This window comes from Ranitomeya imitator, chromosome 1 (assembly GCF_032444005.1).
Source record: "Ranitomeya imitator isolate aRanImi1 chromosome 1, aRanImi1.pri, whole genome shotgun sequence".
Lineage (NCBI taxonomy): Eukaryota > Metazoa > Chordata > Amphibia > Anura > Dendrobatidae > Ranitomeya > Ranitomeya imitator.
Genome location: NC_091282.1, coordinates 723,574,328 through 723,598,110, shown reverse-complemented (window position 1 = coordinate 723,598,110; position 23,783 = coordinate 723,574,328). Strand labels below are relative to the sequence as shown.

Here is a 23,783-nt window from a genome sequence, read left to right as displayed (position 1 = left end):
GTGCCTGGCCGCTCACTTGTTCTTGATATTTGATTCGTCCGAAGGCGGAGAGAATGAAGCCAGTGCGGATTGGGTACAGGTTTGCATGGCATAACGCGTGTGCTAATACCGCTGCAACAGCACCAGCAACGGAGATTAGTATAAGTGTTTTACTGGTGCAAATGTACTGATTGAGACAGGGTTATCCAAGTAGTGGACAACCCCTTTAAGAAATACAAACTAGCCCTTGACTGATTGACCACTGCACCAATGTCCTAAAAAATATATATATAAAGTACTAATAAATGCCTATAAATGAATTAACTGCAATCCTAAGGTGAATTGCTCAGTCTCACACTACACACCGCCAACTTGGCAGCCTCTCCTCATACTTCTGTTGCTTTCCCTCCTGGTCTATTGCGCTGCCGAGCTGTCAGAGATACCTTACTGCTGGATTATTTATGCATGTACATTAGTCATTAATGTATTACTGATGAAGAAATCCTGACTCCTACAAAGAGGAGCTGGAACAGAGTGTTCTGTCTTTAGCATCCTGAGACGGTGCGACTGGGACAAATGATTGTAAACAACTGTGACTTGCAAATTCAGTAACCTTCTCTATGTGCAGATGGCCGGGGTAGGCAAAAGTGACCTGGAACATATACCTAAGAGTCATGAGCTTTATGAAAAGGCTGCAAATGAATTCACTGACTTAGTCTCTGGTCAGTGTAGCAAAAGCATTCAGTCAAAGAAAAGTTTAGTCAACTTGCCAGATCAGGTGCAAACAAGTACGTCAATCCTGACATTTGGTTTGGACAAGCAGAAAGCATTTTAAAAATAAGCTTTCGACAGGAGAGGTTTTCATCGTTGATGACAAAGCTTCCAAAAATTTTGTTGAACCCTACCCCCTATCGATCTCATATGACACTGGTATAAACAAAGACCAGGAAAGTTTAATGACCTCTGCAATGAGCAGCATGCTTACTAGGGTAAGAGAATACATATTGCTCCAAAGGAATGACTTGTTAAAATGATACTTTTTTGATGATGGGCCAGTCATGACAAATCCAGCATAGAAGTCAAAAGCAAATCAGGCTGGAAGTGCACTGGAGGAATATCACTACACTTAGAACTAATTTCTTTTGATTGCACTGACACGTCCCCAATACTCTACTAGCCTGATTTGCATATGGTTTCTACACTTTATTTGTCATGACTGCCACACTGGATCTCTACGAAAAAGATATAATTTTTACTAGAACAAGCACCTACACAGCCGTAACACAACTTCTATATGTAAAAACATGCTGACAGGTTCCCATTAAACAGCCAGTACTGTAGGTTCGAATTCTTCATCTTCTAATCAGCACATAACAGATCAGTTCAAAGGCACCACTTGCCAGGTGTGCAAGGCTACAAGGTATTGTGACCTGGCCTATTAGTTCGATCAAGATGAATGCACAATACCTGGCAAGCCTATTTTCCTATGGTGGAGGAATGTAGGGTAAACCCTAAAAGTATACCCCAAGAGAAGGTAAAGCTAGCCACAATTTAGTTTACCAATTCACAAAATGATTTGTGTTCCAAGAAAATCACTTGTGTCGAGCGGTAATTACTGGTTCCACGTAATCTCGCTATATTTATTGGGTACACTTTAATTACACAGTTAAAAGCAGCACCTGACCGGCTATTTGGCAATTCTGGGAAATGCCAGATGGGCTGGTCTTGTAGTGATCATAATACTATTGACAGCTGTTGAGTATCACAGCACCATTGGCTTCTTGCTCCGCCAGTTACTCCAGCAGATTGCAGGCTTCTTCAGGGCTATTGTAGGTTGGTACCATGCAGCACATGTAGGGCAGCACAATGACATCACTGCATCGCGCTGCCTGAGTCAGCCCACTGCTATACAAGCTACAACAAGAACTGAAGGCTGTGGTGGACAGCGAACCAAGATAAAGTGATGCAAAGATTGTTTTTCATATTAGTGGGCCTGGGAATCGGATGGGGAGCCCTCATACTGTATGTGGGACTGTGGTGGACATCATACTGAGAATAAGGCACTGTAAAAGCCATCACAATGTATAATGGGCTGTGGGGGCCATCATACTATATAGGGGGCTGTAGTGAACATCAATGTTTGAGGGTCTATAAGGGCCATCATACTGTGAGGGACTATAGTGACCATACTATATAGGTGTCTGCGGTGACCATCATACTGTATGGGAAGCTGTGGTGACTATCATACTACAGTATATTGGGGGCTTCGGTGACTATCCTACTGCTTGGGCTCTATAAGGTCTCATACTCGGTGGGGGTCTATGGGGACCATATTACTATGTCGGAGGGCTGTGGCGATACTGTATGGAGGGTTGTGGGGCCATCGTAATTTTTTTGCTATGGGGGCCCCATGATTTCAATGAATGCCGCTGCTCATGGGCATTATTACAATATAATAACAGTGATGGTCATTATTATCAGGATACACAATGGGGGATCATTATCTTTACCAGAGAACAGGAGCCATTATTATTATAAGAAAGCACAGTGCGTTCCTGAAAAATTAAGATTGATCAACTCCTTTAAGAAGGAAAGAGATGTAAGGGAATGCAGTAGATCATTCAACACAAAATGAGAAATGGTTTCTGGCAATGAGCACCTCTCAGCTGCACAGAAATCTCTGAATTTCCCTCCCGGAGGGATATATATTTTGAACCATATTGTTTCCGTTCTTTGTTTCAACTTGTGCTGCCAAAAGATCCATCATAAGTAATATAAATAAGGTTATGGCAGCTTACTTGTATATTTAAAAGGAAAATAGCACCTTGGGTACATTATGTACATTATGTGATGGAAAATATTAATTGAAAAGCACCAAAGTGACTTACCGGTAACCTTTTTTTCCAGAACCCATGACAGCACACCTGAGAGAGGGATCCACCCAGCCAGGAAAAGAAACCTACTGAAATAAAAGGGCAGTATCTCTACCCTGTTTCAGTTGGGTTACAGAGCATAAGCGGATCTCCGGGTTAATTTACACACATAACAAATACCACATTATAAAACACCCACACTATAGTGCACACCCATAAGGGGGGAATATACGGTGTGGTCTTGGGTTCTGGAAAAAAAAGGTTACCGGTAAGTAACCTTGGTGTTTTACCTTCACCCATGACAGCACACATGAGAGATTTCTGGAGAATTGAAAAACCTTAGGGAGGGACCACCACTTACAGCACCCTTCTACCAAATGTCAAGTCAGCAGAGGAGGACAGATTCAGTCTGTAGTGTTTAAAGAAAGTAGATGGTGAGGACCAGGTAGCAGTCTTACAGATCTGATCAATTGATACTTCTGCCTTTTCTACCCAGGAGGTTGCCACGGGTCTGGTAGAGTGAGCTTTGATGCTTTCAAGAACCGGGGCACCACTCATAGCATGAGATAAGCTAGTGGCTTCCCTGATCCATCTGGCAATGGTACCCTTGGATACCCCATACACCTTTCTGCTACCCTGAAAGGCTACAAATAAGGACTGGTCTATCCTCCACTGACTGGTCAAGGACATATACTCCAACATGGACCTCCTTACATCTAAGCTTTGGAATGTTTCCTCTCCTGGACTCATATGGATGTTACAAAAAGAGGGCAAAGTAATCTCTTGGTTCCTATGAAACTTAAGAGCCACTTTTGAAAGATAGGCCAGGTCAGACCTTAGTACAATCCTATCCTCATTAATGCCCTCTCAAATTTCATGCTGCTAGACGGAAGCCCTTCACTTGAGAGTGGCATACTGGCCCCTGGGTGACAAGGTCCAAGATCTCCTGCAGGATCCATGGATCAGACACGGACATCAACTTTAGAAAGGAAAACCATGGTCTTTTCGGCCAGAATGGATCGCTGAGAATCACCCCTTGCGCAGGTGTGTACTTCGGAGGACACAGCATGAACTTCAACCCAATATTGCAGCCAGCATGCAGCCAGCGGGTAAGGAAAGGGTGAATCAAACACCCGAAAACCCCGCCCATATGCCCGCAAACCTGTCCCGCCAAATTCAGGTGACAGGTTCCCTTTAATGCTTTCAGTTACATGCACTGAAGAGCTGAAAATAATAGTCCCACTTCAACATGTTCTAACTTTAGGGGTTTCAAGAGTAATATTCTCAATATGTACATAACTATACAAAGATTTTGAACAGGTGCCAAAAAAATGCTACAAAGTAAGAATCTTTTAAGGCTGTGTGCACACGTTGCTGTTTTTTCGCGTTTTTTCCCGATAAAAACGCTATAAAACCGCAAAAAAAAACCGCATACAATAAGCATCCCATCATTTAGAATGAATTCCGCATGTTTTGTGCACATGATGCGTTTTTTTCCGTGAAAAAACGCATTGCGGTAAAAAACGCAGCATGTTCATTAATTTTGCGGGTTTTTTTGCGGATTTCCAACTGCAAAATGCATTGGGAAATGTCCGGAAAAAAACACATCAAAAACGCGGCAAAAACGCATGCAGATTTCTTGCAGAAAATTTCAGGTTTTTCTCAGGAATTTTCTGTGAGAAATCCTGAACATGTGCACATAGCCTAAAAAACAGAAGTGTTAATTTGAAATGGAAGAATTGATTCACAAGACCCCTGTCCTGCAGTCAGGTTAACATTTTGTGATAGATGGCCGAGAGCCCTGCGAATCGTCACTTACCGTCCATCATCTCTAGCTCTTCTTCTCATTACCTGGGCTGGGCAATGTCATGTTTGTGTTAATAATTATGTTTATTCATCTCTAAGTGTTATATAGTTTGTTTATTTTTATCAATTAACAAAATGGAAAGTGAATAATTAGTAGATAAATCTAAATCAGATCAATATTTGGTGTGACCACCTTCTGCCTTCAAAACATTATCAGTTCTAGGTAATTGTCACATTTTTTGAAGGAACTCAGCAGGGAGGTTGTTCCAAACATCTTGGAGAACTGATCACAGATCTTCTGTGGATGTTGACGAAAAAATGACTGAGTGTTCAAATCCATACAGATAATATAAATGAAAACTGAGAAATAAGAAATAAATAACAAAATGTGAAAACATAAAAAAATGGGGTGACTACAATTTCTTTTGATACGAATGTGTTCACCAATGGGAACCGCTGCTACATGTTTGTGATGACTACTCCTATAATGCATTATGGTATTGCCTGAAAGTAGTTTTCTAAAAATAGAGAAGACAACAAATTCATCCACCACAAGGGTGAGCTCCAAATCCAGAAATGTAATACTGGAGGGATCATGGTTGATGGTAAACTGAAGTCGTTACAAAAGCATATTGACCTGTCTGGCTTGGGTGTCAGTACAATGGGGCTAGCCCACTCTCTCTGGGATTCCTCGATGCTCCCAACTGAAGCATTTGCTTCACTTCGGCAGTGATGGCTTGCCTCCGGGCTTCTGGCACTCAGTACGGTTTCTTCGTACCCTTACCCGGGGCTCGGTGACAATGTCATGATGAATCACCGAGGTCCGCCCCGGCAGCTCCGAGAATACATTCGTATTCTGTTGCACCAGAATCCGAGCCTCCCATCGCTGCTGTTTGGTGAGAGCATCATTAATTTTAACTTGTCCCCCGGCTGTGTCCTTGGCCGTACCAGAGGGATCCCAGGTGGTACGACTGGAGTCGCCTCCGTGACCAAACATTCCTGGTCCTTCCAGGCTTTTAGCAGGTTAACATGATATAGTTGCTCGGGTATCCTTTTTCGAGGTTGGTAAACCCTATAATTCACTTCTCCCACCTTTCCCCGTATCTCATATGACCATTGTCACTAGGCCATGAGCTTACTCTCTGGGGTGGGCACTAGAACCAACACCCGGTCCCCTTCTTTAAAGGTCCTGACCATGGCTCTCTTATTATATGCGCAGCTCTGTGCGGCCTGGGCATCCAACGGATGCTCCTTGACTATGGGCCTGACGGCCGCAATCCGGTCCTGCATGCTCGCCACGTACTCGATCACACTCTGATGCAGAGTTGGCTCCTGTTTCCACATCTCCTTAACTACATCAAGCAGCCCCCTTGGATGCCTGCCATACAATATCTCAAACAGTGAAAAACCTGTGGATGCCTGAGGTACCTCCCGGATAGCGAACATCAGATAGGACAATAACATGTCCCAATCCCACCCAACCTTGGCGACAACCTTTCTCAGTATTGCTTTGAGGGTCTTGTGAAATCTCTCAACTAACCCGTCAGTTTGTGGGTGGTACACCGACGTGCGTAGTTGTTTGATCCGGAGCAGCTTGCATAGCTCCTTGGTCACCTTGGACATAAAAGGAGTCATAAACCACAACGAATAAAGATTGGGTATACTTAAATTCATCATCCAAAATGAAAAACAACCCTTTAAAAATTAACTTTTAATAATACTAGATTAAAAAACTCCAAAAAGATTTTTTTATATAAAAAATACAAAATATCAACACCTCTCGGGCCTTTAGGGTAAGGGAATATATTACAGGGAATGGGACAGTTTAAAGTGTAGTTCCACAGTCCTATACTGACCCTAATGGGTTCCTAGTAAGCTGTTCACCTTCCTAACAGTGGAGGTTGGCACCCTAAATTTCGATATGACTCCCCCACTCAACGTCGGCTGACCTTTTATTCCCTATAGTGCCCTAATTACTATCAGTACCCAAACAGACCCCAAACATGCACACAAAACCACTTTTATCTCTGAGAAAATTATCTTGTATTCTCTAATAAAGGAGAACAACAATAGGGTTGATACTAATACATATCAATCCCCTTTATCAGATGTCTTTAGAGCTGTACCATAGCTTGGGTAATTTTTAGGTGCCTCTGAGCTCAGTGCGAACAGTGTGATACCACAATATATTAATTCAAAAATTTATGATATCATAGGGTAGTTTCAGAGGTCATACGTGATTCACAGCAATTCAGATATCAAGACCACAATATCACACTTCTCTCATTAGAGTGGCCTCCAAAATAAATATCACTTTTCCCTCTCCACAGCCATATCACAACTAAGGATAAAGTGCACCTGTGCTCAATATAGGCAAAACAATACCACAATACATTGCCTCAAACACATGTACTATAATCAGAGGGTAATCTCAGAGATCATTCATAAACAATAAACAGCATGTTGAAATAGAGACCACAATGGGTCACTTATCTGGTTATCTGGTTAAAGTAACCTCCTTTGTCCCAGTGTCCTTCGTCCCTACACATTTCGCCCCCTCCTAATATCAGGGCTCATCAGGGGACCATAGATAGCAGCACGCCATAGTGGTGTAGAGATGGATGAAGTCCAAGAGAGCCTCCGTCTGGCACCCGTTAACGAGTACCTAGCACAGTTGGGGTTCGCTGCCGGCAGTGCCTGTAGAAACGGTGCAGACTGGCTGGACACAAGGCGAGTATACCTGCAGTCAATGGGTTCAGCTCTCAGGGGGCAGTTGGCAGCCATATGTCTGGGCCTTTGGCACCGCCAACACTTGATAGCTGCGGCACGACTAGACCTTGGGGCCAATTTCGGGGAAATGGGTCTGTTGTCACTCTTGCGGGATACTCCCTTAGTATGGACTCAGTCCTGATTGGCCCCAGCAGAGGGTCATGAACTTTTCCCCGGCTCCTGGTGCCCGATGTGACAGCCGAAGTGGAGCAGTGTCCCGTATAATGTCCTGAGTGGCCATATACCGCTCAGTCAGTCCCACCACCTGGTCCAGAGTGCCCGGTTCCGTTGCCCCACCCAACACTATATGGCCGCTGGACGAGCCCTCACCAGCCGGCTGACCACCACCCTCTCTACTATCTGGAATTTGGGTTAAGGTCTCAGGTTGGAGCCTTTTTTTACCAGCAGCAATAAGTCATATGCCTGAGACCCGGCGGGACAAGACTCTGCAAAGGACCACTGGTACACCCACTGAGCCCGCACATAGGTATTAACTCCCAGTCGGGCAAGGATCTCACCTTTCAGCTTCTCATAGTCCAGTGCATCGTCCATACTGAGGTCCAGGTAGGCCTTCTGGGCATCTCCCGTCAGGAAGAGGGCCACCACTTTAGCCCACTGGGTCATCAGCAAGCTCTCCCGCTCTGCAGTGGATTCGAAGACAGTGAGGAAGGCCTCCATGTCATCCTCAGGACCCATCTTCCTTAGCGCTGACCAGACTTTGTACTGCGCCACCGAACAGAACGTGGTCTCTGGTGTGGATGTCTCTTGCAAAGCCGCAATCTGCTGTATCAACATGTTACTTGTCTGCTGCAACCCCTGCTGCCATTGCTACAGCTCCTGCTGCCATAGCTGCTGCTCCTGCTGCCACTGCTCTTGTTGTTGGCACTGAAACTGCAGCTGCTGCTGCTGCATGATGACCAATTGCTTCAATAGCTCCTCCATTTTGTCAACAGACTTGAGCTGTAGCGTTGCAGGCTTAATCACTGATATGCAGACACGCTTTGGGATATTCTTCAGTTCACACTGCCCGCATTCTCCACCATATATAATGCAGCGGGGTTGGTGCAGTGTGACAGACAGGCAGTGACCCAGGAAAGTTCAAAGTAAACATAGTTTGTCCAAAGCTCACAACATAAACAGCATACGGTATCCTCTGGATCACAGCCGGGAAACAAGATAGTCTGCACCGGGACCGGTTGCCATAGGCGACTGCACTGCCGTGTACGCTGAGGGGTGCCAGGCCTGTTGGCTCCACTTGTCTCTGTTTTGCGTCACACAGGTTACAAAACCAAAATTAACACACTCAACCCTCTGCTGCAGGAGTTTTTACAAAGAACCTGTGGCTGTAGGCCACATGGAAAACCCGGCTGGGAAATGGAATGCCCCACTACCATTGTGTAGTCCATTTAAAAAATAAAAGCCCATGGCAGATTTTTCTAAATCTGCCTTGGACAAATAGTTTGCCCAAGACCAACACTTACTTTAATTTTGCATTGCAATCACAGCTATACCGTTGACTCCAATGCACTCCCGCAGCCTCTATACGCTTCTGTGCGCATCCTGGGAGACACACAGCTACCCTCGCATATAACACCGGTCACTGCCTCAAAACATACACATACATATATATGCACATACATACACATAAATATTTATGTACACTGTACACATACCCACATATTTACACACACATAGAGAGAGAGATGGCCAAAAGTGTTGGCACCCTTGCAATTGCACATGCTTTGTTATACACATGCTTATTTTCTTTGTGTGTATTGGAACACACAAAAAACAGAGAACAAAAGGCAAATTGGACATCATTTCACACAAAACCCCCAAAATAGTCCTGCCAAAATTGTTGGCACCTTTCCAAAATTCTCGGAAAAGAACTGCATTTCAAGCATGTGATGCTCATTCAAACTCACCTGTGGCAAGTAACAGGTATGGGCAATATGAAAATCATACCTGAAACCAGAAAAAAAGGGGAGAAGTTGACTCAATCTTTGCCTTGCTTGTCTGTGTGTACCACACTAAGCATGAGGACCAGAAAGAAGAGAACTTGTCTGAGGACTTGAGAACCAAAATTGTTGAACAATATCAACAATTCCAAGGTTACAAGTCCATCTCCAGAGATCTTGATGTTATATACCAGAGATGGTATATAATGTAGAAGTTTACAACCCATGGCACTGTAGCTAATCTCCCTGGATGTGGATGGCAGAGAAAAATTGATGAAAGGTTGCAACACTGGATATTCCGGGTGGTGGTTAAGCAGCCCCAATCAAGTTCCAAAGAAATTCAAACTGTCCTGCGGGGTCAGGGTGCAGTGTCAGTGTAAATTATCCATCAACATTAGAATTAAATTAAACCCTATGGCAGAAGATCAAGGAGAACCCCATTGCTGACAATGAGACATAAAAAGCTACACAGTAGATTATAATAATAATAATAATAATAATTTTTATTTATATAGCGCCAACATATTCCGCAGCGCTTTACAAATTATAGAGGGGTATTGTACAGACAATAGACATTACAGCATAACAGAAATACAGTTCAAAACAGATACCAGGAGGAATGAGGGCCCTGCTCGCAAGCTTACAAACTATGAGGAAAAGGGGAGACACGAGAGGTGGATGGTAACAATTGCTTTAGTTATTCGGACCGGCCATAGTGTAAGGCTCGGGTGTTCATGTAAAGCTGCATGAACCAGTTAATTGCCTAAGTTTGTAGCAGTAATGACACAGAGGGCTATTAACTGCATAAAGTGAATGAGAACATAATGCGAGGAACCTGATTTTTTTTTTTTTTTAAATAGGCCACACAGGGATCGTTAGGTTAATGCATTGAGGCGGTAGGCCAGTCTGAACAAATGAGTTTTTAGGGTACGCTTAAAACTGTGGGGATTGGGGATTAATCGTATTAACCTAGGTAGTGCATTCCAAAGAATCGGCGCAGCACGTGTAAAGTCTTGGAGACGGGAGTGGGAGGTTCTGATTATTGAGGATGCTAACCTGAGGTCATTAGCGGAGCGGAGGGCACGGGTAGGGTGGTAGACTGAGACCAGAGAGGAGATGTAGGGTGGTGCTGAGCCATGGAGTGCTTTGTGGATGAGGGTAGTAGTTTTGTACTGGATTCTGGAGTGGATGGGTAGCCAGTGTAATGACTGGCACTAGGTAGAGGCATCGGTGTAACGGTTGGTGAGGAATATGATCCTGGCAGCAGCATTCAGGACAGATTGGAGCGGGGAAAGTTTGGTAAGAGGGAGGCCGATTAGTAGAGTTACAATAGTCCAGACGAGAATGAATGAGTGAAAGAGTAAGAGTTTTTACAGAGTCGAAAGAAAAGGGCGAATTCTAGAAATGTTTTTGAGATGCAGGTAAGAAGAGCGAGCCAGTGATCGGATGTGGGGGGTGAATGAAAGGTCAGAATCAAGGATGACCCCAAGGCAGCGGGCATGTTGCTTTGGAGTAATGGTGGAACCGCACATGGAGATGGCAATGTCAGGCAAAGGTAGGTTAGTGGAGGGAGAAAACACGAGGAGTTCAGTTTTTGACAGGTTTAGTTTCAGATAGAGGGAGGACATGGTGTTAGAGACAGCGGTAAGACAATCACTGGTGTTTTCTAAAAAGGTCGGCGTGACAACCAAGATTGCCAAAATGTGGACAGATGAGACCAAGATGGAACTTTTTGGTTAAGCACATCATTCTAGTGTTTACCAAAAATGGAATGAGGCTTACAAAGAAAAGTACACAGTACCTACAGTCAAATATAGTGGAGGTTCAAAGATGTTTTGGGGTTGTCTTGCTGCCTCTGGCACTGGGTGTCTTGACTATGTGCAAGGCATCATGAAATCTGAAGATTACCAAAGGATATTGGGTTACAATGTAGTGCCTAATGTCTTGGGTCATACAGAGGGTCTTCCAGCAAGACAGTGACCCCAGACATACTTTAAGAAGCTACCTGAAATGGATGGAAACAAAACACCGGAGAGTTCTGAAGTGGTCAGCATTAAGTCTGGATCTAAATCTCATAGAACACCTGTGGAAAGATCTTAAAATTGCTGTTGGGAGAAGGTGCCCATTCAAATATGAGTTTTCAAAAGAAGAGCGGTCCAAAATTCCAGATGAGACGTGTAAGAAGCTTTTTGATGGTTATAGAAAGTGACTGATTGCAGTTATTTATTACAGAGGGTGTGCAACCAAATATTAATTTGAGGGTGTCAACAATTTTTTCTGGCTCATTTTTGAATTTTTTTTGTGAAATTATGTCCAATTTGCATTTTTTCTCTATTTTGTGTTGTTCCAATACACATAAACTAAATAAACATTTGAATAGCAAAACGTGTGTAATTGCAATAATTTTCTGGGAGAAATACTTCATTTTCCGTAACAATTTTAACAGTGCCAACACTTTCAGACATGACTGTACATATATATTTATATATTCTATATTATTAAAATATAATTGTATATTTTATACTATATACAGTATATAATATATATATATATATATATATATATATATATACACATATACACCACACAATAGTGAATGCAGCAAGTCATTTATTCCTTATTCACTTCACAGTCACTATAACATTTAGACAGGCAGCAGACACAACAAAGGGACAGCCAGGCCAATTCCTATTAATAGGTACTAATCAGAGCAGACTTAAAAGTCACCGGCTAGTGCAATTCCTCATGCAAACATTCATGTCAATCATATCTATCAGCAGGATGATCACAAGTGACACTTTTATACATCTGGTACTGTTCTGCAGGCATGGGCAGCATTCAGAAATCAGAGATGGCATCAGTGTTAGGGACGTGATCCAGAAGTAACACGTTACGTGAGATTGTATTGTAAAGAAAATATTGATTAAAAAAATAATAATTTAGCAATAGCTGAGCGCTTTTGTGTTCTCTGTGAGAAAGCTGCTGACTGACACAGCAGTCTACAGGGAGTTGAACAATAAAGCATGCAAAAAAAAAGTCAGTTGTGTTGCCCAGCCATAGATTGGTGCAATCCTATAATTGCCTTCGCATCAAATAATTGCTTCTATTAAAACTGCCTTCCCAATGACTGTAGACAGTTCACACTTCGAGAAGCACAGGGATACATCATAAATAGCATTGAGCTTTCCCAGGATCTTGGTCTGTTGTCCACATCCTTTGCCGTATGAAAAGAGCCCTGCAAATCCAAATTTCATCCAACCTGCTGGCATCCCTAACAATTCTCCTAATTACTAGGCCCAGTGCAACGCCATTCATGTATTATGCCGCAATGACGACATCAAGCTGGGCCTACTAAACAGAACATGCTGCAGGGACACTGGCAAGTAGGATGACTCTATTCTGGAGGCCATGGACTACCAACGTGGAAGATGGACCAGGGTCCTGCAAGTCTTGTTTGAACTCTAGTCATAACAATAAAATGAAGTAAGACAATATATAAAGTATAGAGATGTTGCACCTCTTGTTGGATGAAATATATATATATATATATATATATATATATATATATATATATATATATATAAGCTCCTCACTAACCTCCTGGGCATTTAGGATCTTCTCCACATTATCAATGTCCCGGTAGAAAACTTGCTCCTGGTGTACCTGCTCCAATAATTTTCGCTTCATTTCCCAGTGCAGATAAAGTTTCTTGTTTTCTTCAACAAGGGCCTGAAGTTTTTCTCGAAGCTAAAACAATAAATATGAATTAACAATTAACTCAGTAAAAAAACGAGGACTTCTAATGTCTACAAGCTTGTATTGGCGGAAAAACTCAAGTATCCAAGTGACCTCAAGATTATATGTTTTGTCGTCTGTTGATATGGTCTGTGCCATATTACTCCTAGTATCTTTTGAAAGCGCCTCCAATATAAATAGAATTCTATTCATTGGGAAATATATGATAATTGTGTTATAGAGTACCTGATGGCTCTCCTTACACATCAGTTGTAGTACTTGTATTTCCAAGTAATTCATACATTTGCAGGAGGGATAACAGAGCAATAGTACAATGTGGACATCAAGCAAAATTCTGAATTTACATTTTTTTTTTAACAAGTCTTTGCTAAAAGAAACAAGTCAAAAGAGCTGATCGATGGCATAACACCAGGATATGCTACTGCCTTCTGATTGATTGGAGCACATCTGCCAGGGCCTATATGAGCCAAACAATGGAGACTGCAGCACTAATTAAAGGGGTATTCTAGTGACAATGATAGCAGTGCATGAAAGGACTTGTTAATTGGATAGCTGAGAATTCTGCTATACTGGCATGCTCTTAGAGTATGTGCACATGTTAAGTATTTGTGCAAACATTTTTGCACCATTTCTGCATCTTTTGGCACAGTAAAATATGTGTGGTTTAGATGCAACTTTTATGTGTTTTTTATGCACATTTTTCCCCACTCATTAGTATGAATTAAATCTTCAGCAAAATCGCTGAAACAATTGACATGATGCATATTTAAAGGGAATCTGAGCAGGTTTTTGCTACCTCATCTGAGAGTAGCATGATGTAGGCAAAGAGAAGCTGAATCCAACGATGTATCACTTAGATTGCTGGATGCAGCTGTTCTGACACTATCAGAGCTTTAAGATTTAGCATTAAGCAGAGCTGAGAAAGCGAACCCCGCCCACACCAGGCTCTCCGTGTACAAAGTCCATAGACAGTGAGATGCTTATCACAGGTGGGGACATGTAAGACCAGGACTCAAATGACCAGCTAGTCTCAGCAAAGATAAGCTCCTGGTGCTAAAACAATCATTGTAAGCAAACAAAACCTCAGAGCTTTTATAGGAGAGGCATCAAAATCTGTGTTTTAACCCCTACAGCATGCTGTCTTCAACTTACATAGCAAAACAAAAACTGCTGACAGATTCCCTTTAAATCTCCAAGTCATAAATCAGCAGAATGTGCAGGACACTTAGGGATACTCATTCACTTTGCTAAAACATCAGAAAAACTATAGGTTTGTGAAAAGTCTGCGCAGAATAAAATGTGACAAAAAACCCTTTGCACCCAGACTGCTCCATTTACACTGAATGATCATTGTCAACAATAATTCTTTAAACCGCTCATATAATGATTATCTTGCAGTGTAAAAGGCTGCCAATTACTTGATGAAAACAATCGTTCATCAGGTGAAATGATCTTTTGTGCATAGCACAACATTGCGGTTTTCGGTGGTGGATCGTCCTCTGTTAATTGTACTATTGTGAACTATGGCAGCCTATGTGGACAGAATAATCTATTAAAGATCACTCAGTGCGCATTATTTACTTTGGAGTCATACATACCCTCCGTTCCCGGGACTAAAACCGGCGAATCCCTGGCCCGCAGTGCACAAGTCGTGAGCTGGGGGGGGGGGTTCATAATTCTGCAGTCACTCTGTGTGACTGCAGACTTATTGGTTTTGACAGGACAACCCCTTTAAATAATCGTAATATACCATCGATATGCCATAACATTTTAATGATACCCACTAAAAGGTGTCTAACAGCTGCTCTTTAAATCAGAATGTATATGCATCTTGATGTTTATAAACATCCATTAAAAATAAAAACTAGAATACAATGTACAGTTCACATATAATAAGACATGAAATCAGATTATTGTGCCTTTATAGCATTGATACATTTGGTGCTTATATCTCTATCACCTGCTCTTCAGGTATTTTTCCCTCCTGTAGTAGGGATTGTCCAATAGCGACTGTCTTATTATACGTTTCTTGATGGGCGTCCATATTCTGCTTCAGGTCTTGGTGGGCATTCAGTCTCTCGCTACTTGCTAGAACTCCCCTTATTGTCTCCTCAACATTCATCTCACGGGTTATTTCTGCAGCCCACGAGAAGTAGTCACGCACCTGTACAGAAAAATATTAGTTACAGCTCTGATACATTGATAGTTCACAGTATTGCTGAAACATAACTGAACAAGCCATCATGGATACTATTCTACAGCAACCATTGATCCCTGGATTCACAGATGGCTGTAGCTTGCCAGACTTTTCTCTTAGAGGAGTCTATGAAGGTTGGGATCTAAGGGGTAAGGTTTCTCCTTGTGGATAGTGACATGTCAGGTCCAATTCCATAGACAATGTGGCTCCAGTGGTACCAAAACGTACAACAGTGGACAGCTCGCACTTATCTAGTGAACCTTCTAAAAAAGGATCTAAAGACAGAAATGATAGCAGCTTCTATAAGAGAACAATATGGAAACAGATCATACCTACCAATAATGACACTGAATTTAAAGAGAGGCCGTTGTTTTCATTTTTATTTCCTAAATCAATAGTATAGGTGAAAATAAATAACCTTGTAAAATATCTTATCAGAACAATCTGCTTCTTTCTCCTCGTGGACTGAATTTTCACTCTCAATTCATGGGTAAAATCTGTGTTCGGTTAAGAAAGATTATCCTATTACTAACAAAGGAGATAACAATTGGTCCTTGTAAAATTCTATGGAGGAGGGAGGAGCTGGACATAGATATGCTGCAAGTTCCATAGAACTTTATGAGCACCAGCTGCCATCTCCTATCTCAATAATGGGAAAGTCTGTATTCATTGAACACAAATTTTACCCAAGAAATGAGAATTTGAAGAATGAAAGATCAGTCCAGGAGGGTAAAGTAGATTTCTCTAATAACACATATTACAAAGTTTGTTATATTCACATTTACTATTGAATTATGAAAGAAAAAAACGATGGTTACCCTTAAGGGTAAGTTCACACAGGGCGTTTTTGCTGCGTTTTTTATGCTAATTTTCAGCTGCTTTTTTACAATACCAGCAAAGCATATGAGATTTCAGAAATCTCATGCACACACATTGGGTTTTTGTGTGATCAGTATTTTGTGCATTGCAGTGTTTTTTTTTTTTTACATAGAGCATGTCACTTCTTTCAGCGTTTTTCACCCATTGACTTGAATGGATGGTGAAAAACGCTGCAAATATGCAAGGTTGACTTTTCTTGGAGCGTATTTGCTGCAGAAAAGTCATGGAGAGCTGGATGTGACGTCACACTCGGCTCTGCTACATCTAGATGGCAGGCTTCATGGTGCGTACATGCAGCCTGTCATCGAGCAGACTGGACCCGATCCCCATTCACTTGAATGGGGGGTCCGACATTACAGTGTGTAACACGTTGTCATATGCTCCTGACTGTAAGCGACTGGGGAATAAATGAGATGGAGCGGGCGCAGGCTCAGTAACTAGCGGTGACATCACTGAGCCTGCGCTCCCTCACTGCCTGACCTGAGGTAACCTCTGGACCGTGGGAAAATGCCAGGGAAGAGGATACCGCAGGTAATGTATTGATCTAGTCTATCTATTCTATCAATCTATCTATTCTATCAATCTATCTATTCTATCAATCTATCTATTCTACCTATCTCTGTCTATTCTATCAATCTATCTTTTCTATTAATCTATCTATTCATTCTACCTATCTACAGGAAGTTGTTTTTTTTATCTGTGTGCACTCAACTTTATTGGCATGCAGAAAGAGAAAAAAACGCATGAAAAAAAAAACGCACCAAAAACGCGGCAAAACACTTCAAGATGACCAGGTTTTGCAGCAGAAAAAAAACACACAGCAAAAACGCCCTGTGTGAACTTACCCTTAAGCTCCGAACTCCACAACACCCCCAAAATGCTCATTTATGGAGCAGTTTTACTAAGCCCTGAGCCTTTCCACACCCTGTTCCTATGACTATTTATGCCACTTGCCCACTATACCTATAGAACTAAGTGACAATATAATGTATGTTTACTAATAAACAATAGTGGACAGAGCAGAGCTCTAAAACTATACCCTTGATTTTGCAGAAACTAGAGATGTTTCGATCTCGACCATCATCCCAAGGGCCACGTGACTATGAAGGCGTGATCTAGCCTGCAACCTACGGAGTAACAACAGAGACGCTGTCTAATGTTCATATAAGGAGGCTCGGTGACAGATCCACAGCTCAGCTCCAGATTATATTTATCTATGATTCACAGCCAGCTAGTGTTCCTCCTCCATCTACATGTGATTCACAAACAGAAACTCATCCTAAAAGCAAAATTATACAGCCAGTACTGACTTGGTATTTATCCAGGAGATAAATGTTCTCGAATTAGAAAGCAGTGCTCAAGGGTTAACATATTTATTGACTTAAAGGGGGATTAAGAGGAAGACAACCCCTGTCCATATTTCCTGTTGGAGCGAGCATCCTAGAGCTGTACTCCTTCGATCCAGATCTGCATTATGTGGATGACACTTTTCCAATGTAATGGAAATATATAGCCAGATGTGGCATTCCCCAGCAGGAACAGCTGAATGGCAGGGATGAGAAGGTAGACCCATGGGACCAGCTGATCAGTCAACTGGGGCTGTCTTCTCAAGTATCTACTTACAGACCACTCTACTAACCCCCAGTAAGCATGGACATTTTGATGAGGATGCATGGTTATTTCAATGCGTAAAAACACATTTCCAAGGGCACAAAGGTTTAGGCCACCATAAACATTAGACCGCCATCTGGTCCTGCAGAATGTGGGCGGTTGACCTGAGTTTAATCTTATGTGCATGGCGAAACATGGTCTGTACACTTACAGATTATGTACAAGATATTCAGACACTTACGGCTGCCAGGAAAAGGTAGAGCTTGCGGGCCAGTTCCAGGTCTGTTCTCCTCTTCTCTACTTTGGTTTTCATCAGCTCCCATTTCTCCACCACTTCGTTTTGTATCTGTTGTAGCCTCAGATTTTGCTCCCCAGAACACCTAGACAGGGCTCCATCAGCTGCATCAACAAGTTCTTGGAGCTGCAAAATATTTCAAGTAAAATCATATATTCGAATGCTTTCATCAGTAAATTAAACACGTAAATTACCAATATAGAAAAATAAATATTGAAAAAATAGAACAAAAGTGTTTTTGACATTGATAGATTATCCTAAGGATAGGATCTTAACATCAGACTTGTAGGGGTTCAAATTTTGACAATCAATCAACAGTCTGCAAGGGTCATGGCCAGACTTGGACTAGACCACAGGAGAACAGAAGAACCCCCCGATGGGCCCCCCCACCTACCTACATGAGCACTACATGGCACAGCACACTTAATGCAGTTTTTACAAAGGCAGCAGCCCATTATCTTACAAATTTCCCAGCTTATTATATAGAAGAATAGGTGAATTTGTGAATGAGGATCAGGTAATATTGTAATATGTAACTGAATTGTGGGCACCAACATCAGTGTTTCTGGTCGGCCATTGTCAGCCCAAGTTGTCACTGGCCATGGCTCTTGCTCCTCTTATTCTTTGTTCACCAAACACAGATTCCTTCAATTTAGTGGCTGTGCTAAGTAATACAGCTGTTCTGCAATGGCCAAGTAATACAGCTGTTCTGCAATGGTCCCATCAGTAAGTAGAATAGTGGGGGGTGCTAGGAGCTGAACCAGATCAATCTCATTCACATCTCCAAACTTAAGGACAAAACATTTCTTAACAATATTATGAAAGATCCCGCTATCTACTTTGCTTATCTGTTCTAATACTGGAGATACAGGGGCTGCTGAGGTAAGAAAAGTATGCACACACTTCTGTCCACCATACCTATCTGATCCAATACTTGGAGATACCATGGGTGCTGAGGTAAAAAGAGGCTGCTCACACTGCTGTCTACCATGTGTATATGATTTAATACTGGCGATACCGGGAGTGCTGAGGTAAGAAGAGGTTGCTCACACTGCTGTCTATCAGGTCTATCTGATCCAATGCTGGAAATACCAGGGGTGCTGAGGTAGTAAGAGGCTGCACACACTGCTGTCCATCATGTGTATATGATCCAATACTGGAGATACCAGGGGTGCTGAGGTTAGAAGAGGCTGCTCACACTGCTGTCTATCATGTCTATCTGATTCAATACTGGATACACCAGGGGTGCTGAGGTAAGAAGAGGCTGCTTACACTGCTGTCTATCAGGTCTATTTGATCTAATACTGGAAATACCGGGGCTGCTGAGGTAAGAAAAGGCTGCACACACTGCTGTCCACCATGTTTATCTGATCTAACACTTGAGATACCAGGGGTGCTGAGGTAAGAAGAGCCTATTCACACTGCTGTCCTCCATGTATATTTGATCTAATGCTGGAGATACCAAGAGTGCTGAGGTAAGAAATGTATTCACACATTGCTGTCCACCATGTCTATCTCATGTAATTCTGGTGATACCAGTGGTGCTGACATAAAAAGAGGCTGCTCATACTGCTGTCCCTCCTTGTCTTTTGACCTAAAACAGCATATAATCACAGGTAGCTCACTAATTAACATTGTAGGACAGGTTTCTGGCAGTTTCACAATTTGCCAGTCATTTTCATGTACTACAGTGATTACCTCCCTAGATAAAACAAGTGTGATTTGCTAATTAAAAAGTTATTTATCAATTTGTTTCTAATTACATTTTCTTTCTTTCTTTTTTTTTAATTCCCAAAGAAGCCGTTTAACAAAGAGGTTCACTGGATCTTGAAACTAAACACCAGATATCCGTCAATCTTCAGTTATTAGCATGGTCTTGTGTATTGTTACACATATTATTGCATGTTATTAGATGATTACTTTACTTTCCTGTTTTTTCACATTTAAAACTCCTTGTCTATATGCGTTTGAATAGATTTTTGATATATTTGTAGATACAGAGATACAGTTGATTTGATCGGCTAATATAGACATGTATACATGTGTATGAATTAGTAATCATGTTATGCCTGTGGACTGCATGAGTAGAGATGCAAAAGCATTGCTCCTGGAATAAAGCTTATGTTTTTATGGGTAAAGCACGTGCCCATTTTGTTTGTTTTTTCTTTTGAGTGTTTTTCTTCTGTCACAGATTGTGTTGATGACCTCATCAAATACAATTTCAGTCCACAAAAAGTGTTAAAATGATTTTATTTCTTGTGCAAGCAAAATAGTCCCAAAGAATAACAGAAACAAACAAAAAATAAAAAAGGGACGGATCTTTATTTTGTGATACCCTTTGCAACTAATGCTGCTGATAGTTTCTCTGCTCACACCTTTCAGGCCGCTGCTCTATTAATATTCAGCCACAGGGGATACAACGTGAAGACTCCTGAAAGGTCACATACTCATTAACAATTTCACACAGACTTATTAATATTACTATTTGTAAGGGCTTACTTCATTAACAAGAGGATTGCCCAGACAGTTTATCCATATATTTCCAGGAGTAGTAATAGAAGAATGGCAAAATGTATTTGATGAAGAATTGAATTATTTTCTAAAGTTTTTGAGACAGACAAGCCAGGAGAGCCAACAGGCTCTCTTTATACAGTGGGGCAAAAAAGTATTTAGTCAGTCAGCAATAGTGCAAGTTCCACCACTTAAAAAGATGAGAGGCGTCTGTAATTTACATCACAGGTAGACCTCAACTATGGGAGACAAACTGAGACAAAAAAAATCCAGAAAATCACATTGTCTGTTTTTTTATTATTTTATTTGCATATTATGGTGGAAAATAAGTATTTGGTCAGAAACAAAATTTCATCTCAATACTTTGTAATATATCCTTTGTTGGCAATGACAGAGGTCAAACGTTTTCTGTAAGTCTTCACAAGGTTGCCACACACTGTTGTTGGTATGTTGGCCCATTCCTCCATGCAGATCTCCTCTAGAGCAGTGATGTTTTTGGCTTTTCGCTTGGCAACACGGACTTTCAACTCCCTCCAAAGGTTTTCTATAGGGTTGAGATCTGGAGACTGGCTAGGCCACTCCAGGACCTTGAAATGCTTCTTACGAAGCCAATTCTTCGTTGGCCGGGCGGTGTGCTTTGGATCATTGTCATGTTGCAAGACCCAGCCACGTTTCATCTTCAATGCCCTTGCTGATGGAAGGAGGTTTGCACTCAAAGTCTCACGATACATGGCCCATTCATTCTTTCATGTACCCGGATCAGTCGTCCTGGCCCCTTTGCAGAGAAACAGCCCCAAAGCATGATGTTTCCACCACCATGCTTTACAGTAGGTATGGTGTTTGATGGATGCAACTCAGTATTCTTTTTCCTCCAAACACGACAAGTTGTGTTTCTAACAAACAGTTCCAGTTTGGTTTCATCAGACCATAGGACATTCTCCCAAAACTCCTCTGGATCATCCAAATGCTCTCTAGCAAACTTCAGACGGGCCCGGACATGTACTGGCTTAAGCAGTGGGACACGTCTGGCACTGCAGGATCTGAGTCCATGGTGGCGTAGTGTGTTACTTATGGTAGGCCTTGTTACATTGGTCCCAGCTCTCTGCAGTTCATTCACTAGGTCCCCCCGCATGGTTCTGGGATTTTTGCTCACCGTTCTTGTGATCATTCTGACCCCACGGGGTGGGATTTTGCGTGGAGCCCCAGATCGAGGGAGATTATCAGTGGTCTTGTATGTCTTCCATTTTCTAATTATTGCTCCCACTGTTGATTTCTTCACTCCAAGCTGGTTGGCTATTGCAGATTCAGGCTTCCCAGCCTGGTGCAGAGCTACAATTTTGTTTCTGGTGTCCTTTGACAGCTCTTTGGTCTTCACCATAGTGGAGTTTGGAGTCAGACTGTTTAAGGGTGTGCACAGGTGTCTTTTTATACTGATAACAAGTTTAAACAGGTGCCATTACTATAGGTAATGAGTGGAGGAAAGAGGAGACTCTTAAAGAAGAAGTTACAGGTCTGTGAGAGCCAGAAATCTTGATTGTTTGTTTCTGACCAAATACTTATTTTCCACCATAATATGCAAAAAAAATGATAAAAAAACAGACAACGTGATTTTCTGGATTTTTTTTTCTCAGTTTGTCTCCCATAGTTGAGGTCTACCTATGATGTAAATTACAGACGCCTCTCATCTTTTTAAGTGGTGGAACTTGCACTATTGCTGACTGACTAAATACTTTTTTGCCCCACTGTATATCAATTATATGGAAGACAATACACTGTGTGCAGAATTATTAGGCAAGTTGTATATTGATCACATGATACTTTTTATACATGTTGTCCTACTCCAAGCTGTTCAGGCTTGAGAGCCAAATACCAATTAAGTACATCAGGTGACGTGCATCTCTGTAATGAGGAGGGGTGTTGTCTAATGACATCAAAACCCTATATAAGGTGTGCTTAATTATTAGGCAACTTCCTTTCCTTTAGCAAAATGGGTCAGAAGAGAGATTTGACGGGCTCTGAAAAGTCCAAAATTGTGAGATGTCTTGCAGAGGGATGCAGTAGGCATGAAATTGCCAAGCTTTTGAAGCGTGATCACCGAACAATCAAGCGTTTCATGGCAAATAACCAACAGGGTCGCAAGACGCGTGTTGGGCAAAAAAGGCACAAAATAACTGTACATGAATTCAGGAAAATCAAGCTTGAAGCTGCCAAGATGCCATTTGCTACCAGTTTTGCCATATTTCAGAGCTGCAACGCTACTGGAGTAACAAAAAGCACAAGGTGTGCAATACTCAGGGACATGGCCAAGGTAAGGAAGGCTGAAAAACGACCACCTTTGTACAAGAAACATAAGATAAAATGTCAAGACCAAGCCAAGAAATATCTTAAGACTGACTTTTCAAAGGTGTTATGGACTGATAAAATGAGAGTGACGTTTGATGGGCCAGATGGATGGGCCAGAGGCTGGATCAGTAAAGGGCAGAGAGCTCCACTCCAACTCAAACACCAGCAAGGTGGAGGTGGGGTACTGGTATGGGCTGGTATCATCAAAGATGAACTTGTGGGACCTTTTCGGATTGAGGAAGGAGTGAAGCTCAACTCCCAGACCTACTGCCAGTTTCTGGAAGACAACTTCTTCAAGCAGTGGTACAGGAAGAAGTCGGTATCGTTCAAGAAGAACATGATTTTCATGCAGGACAATGATCCATCACATGCCTCCAACTACTCCACAGCTTGGCTGGCCAGTAAAGGTCTCAAAGAAGAAAAAAATAATGACATGGCCCCCTTGTTCACCTGATCTGAACCCCATAGAGAACATGTGGTCCCTCATAAAATGTGAGATCTACAGGGACGGAAAACAGTACACCTCCCGGAACAGTGTCTGGGTCTGTGGTGGCTGCTGCATGCAATGTTGATCATAAACAAATCAAGCAACTGACAGAATCTGTGGATGGAAGGATGTTAAGTGTCATCATAAAGAAAGGTGGCTATATTTGTCACTAATTTTTGGGGGTTTTGTTTTTGCATGTCAGAAATGTTTATTTCTAAATTTTGTGCAGTTATATTGGTTTACCTAGTGAAAATAAACAAGTGAGATGGGAATATATTTGGTTTTTATTAAGTTGCCTAATAATTCTGCACAGTAATAG

The 23,783-nt window shown here is 41.9% G+C and overlaps 1 protein-coding gene across 3 annotated transcripts in view; it reads right to left on the bottom strand.

The window, feature by feature from the left end:
• The window catches only part of SPTBN5 (spectrin beta, non-erythrocytic 5), a 436,876-nt gene that overhangs the window by 187,071 nt on the left and 226,022 nt on the right, over positions 1 to 23,783 (bottom strand). For all 3 annotated transcript variants that reach the window (XM_069732520.1, XM_069732522.1, XM_069732521.1), the window contains exons 32-34: positions 18,070 to 18,249; positions 15,102 to 15,305; positions 12,983 to 13,132 (exon numbers count right to left, since the gene is read on the bottom strand). In XM_069732520.1, coding sequence (XP_069588621.1) covers positions 12,983 to 13,132; positions 15,102 to 15,305; positions 18,070 to 18,249 — 534 coding nt within the window. The remainder of the gene's footprint in view (positions 1 to 12,982; positions 13,133 to 15,101; positions 15,306 to 18,069; positions 18,250 to 23,783) is intronic.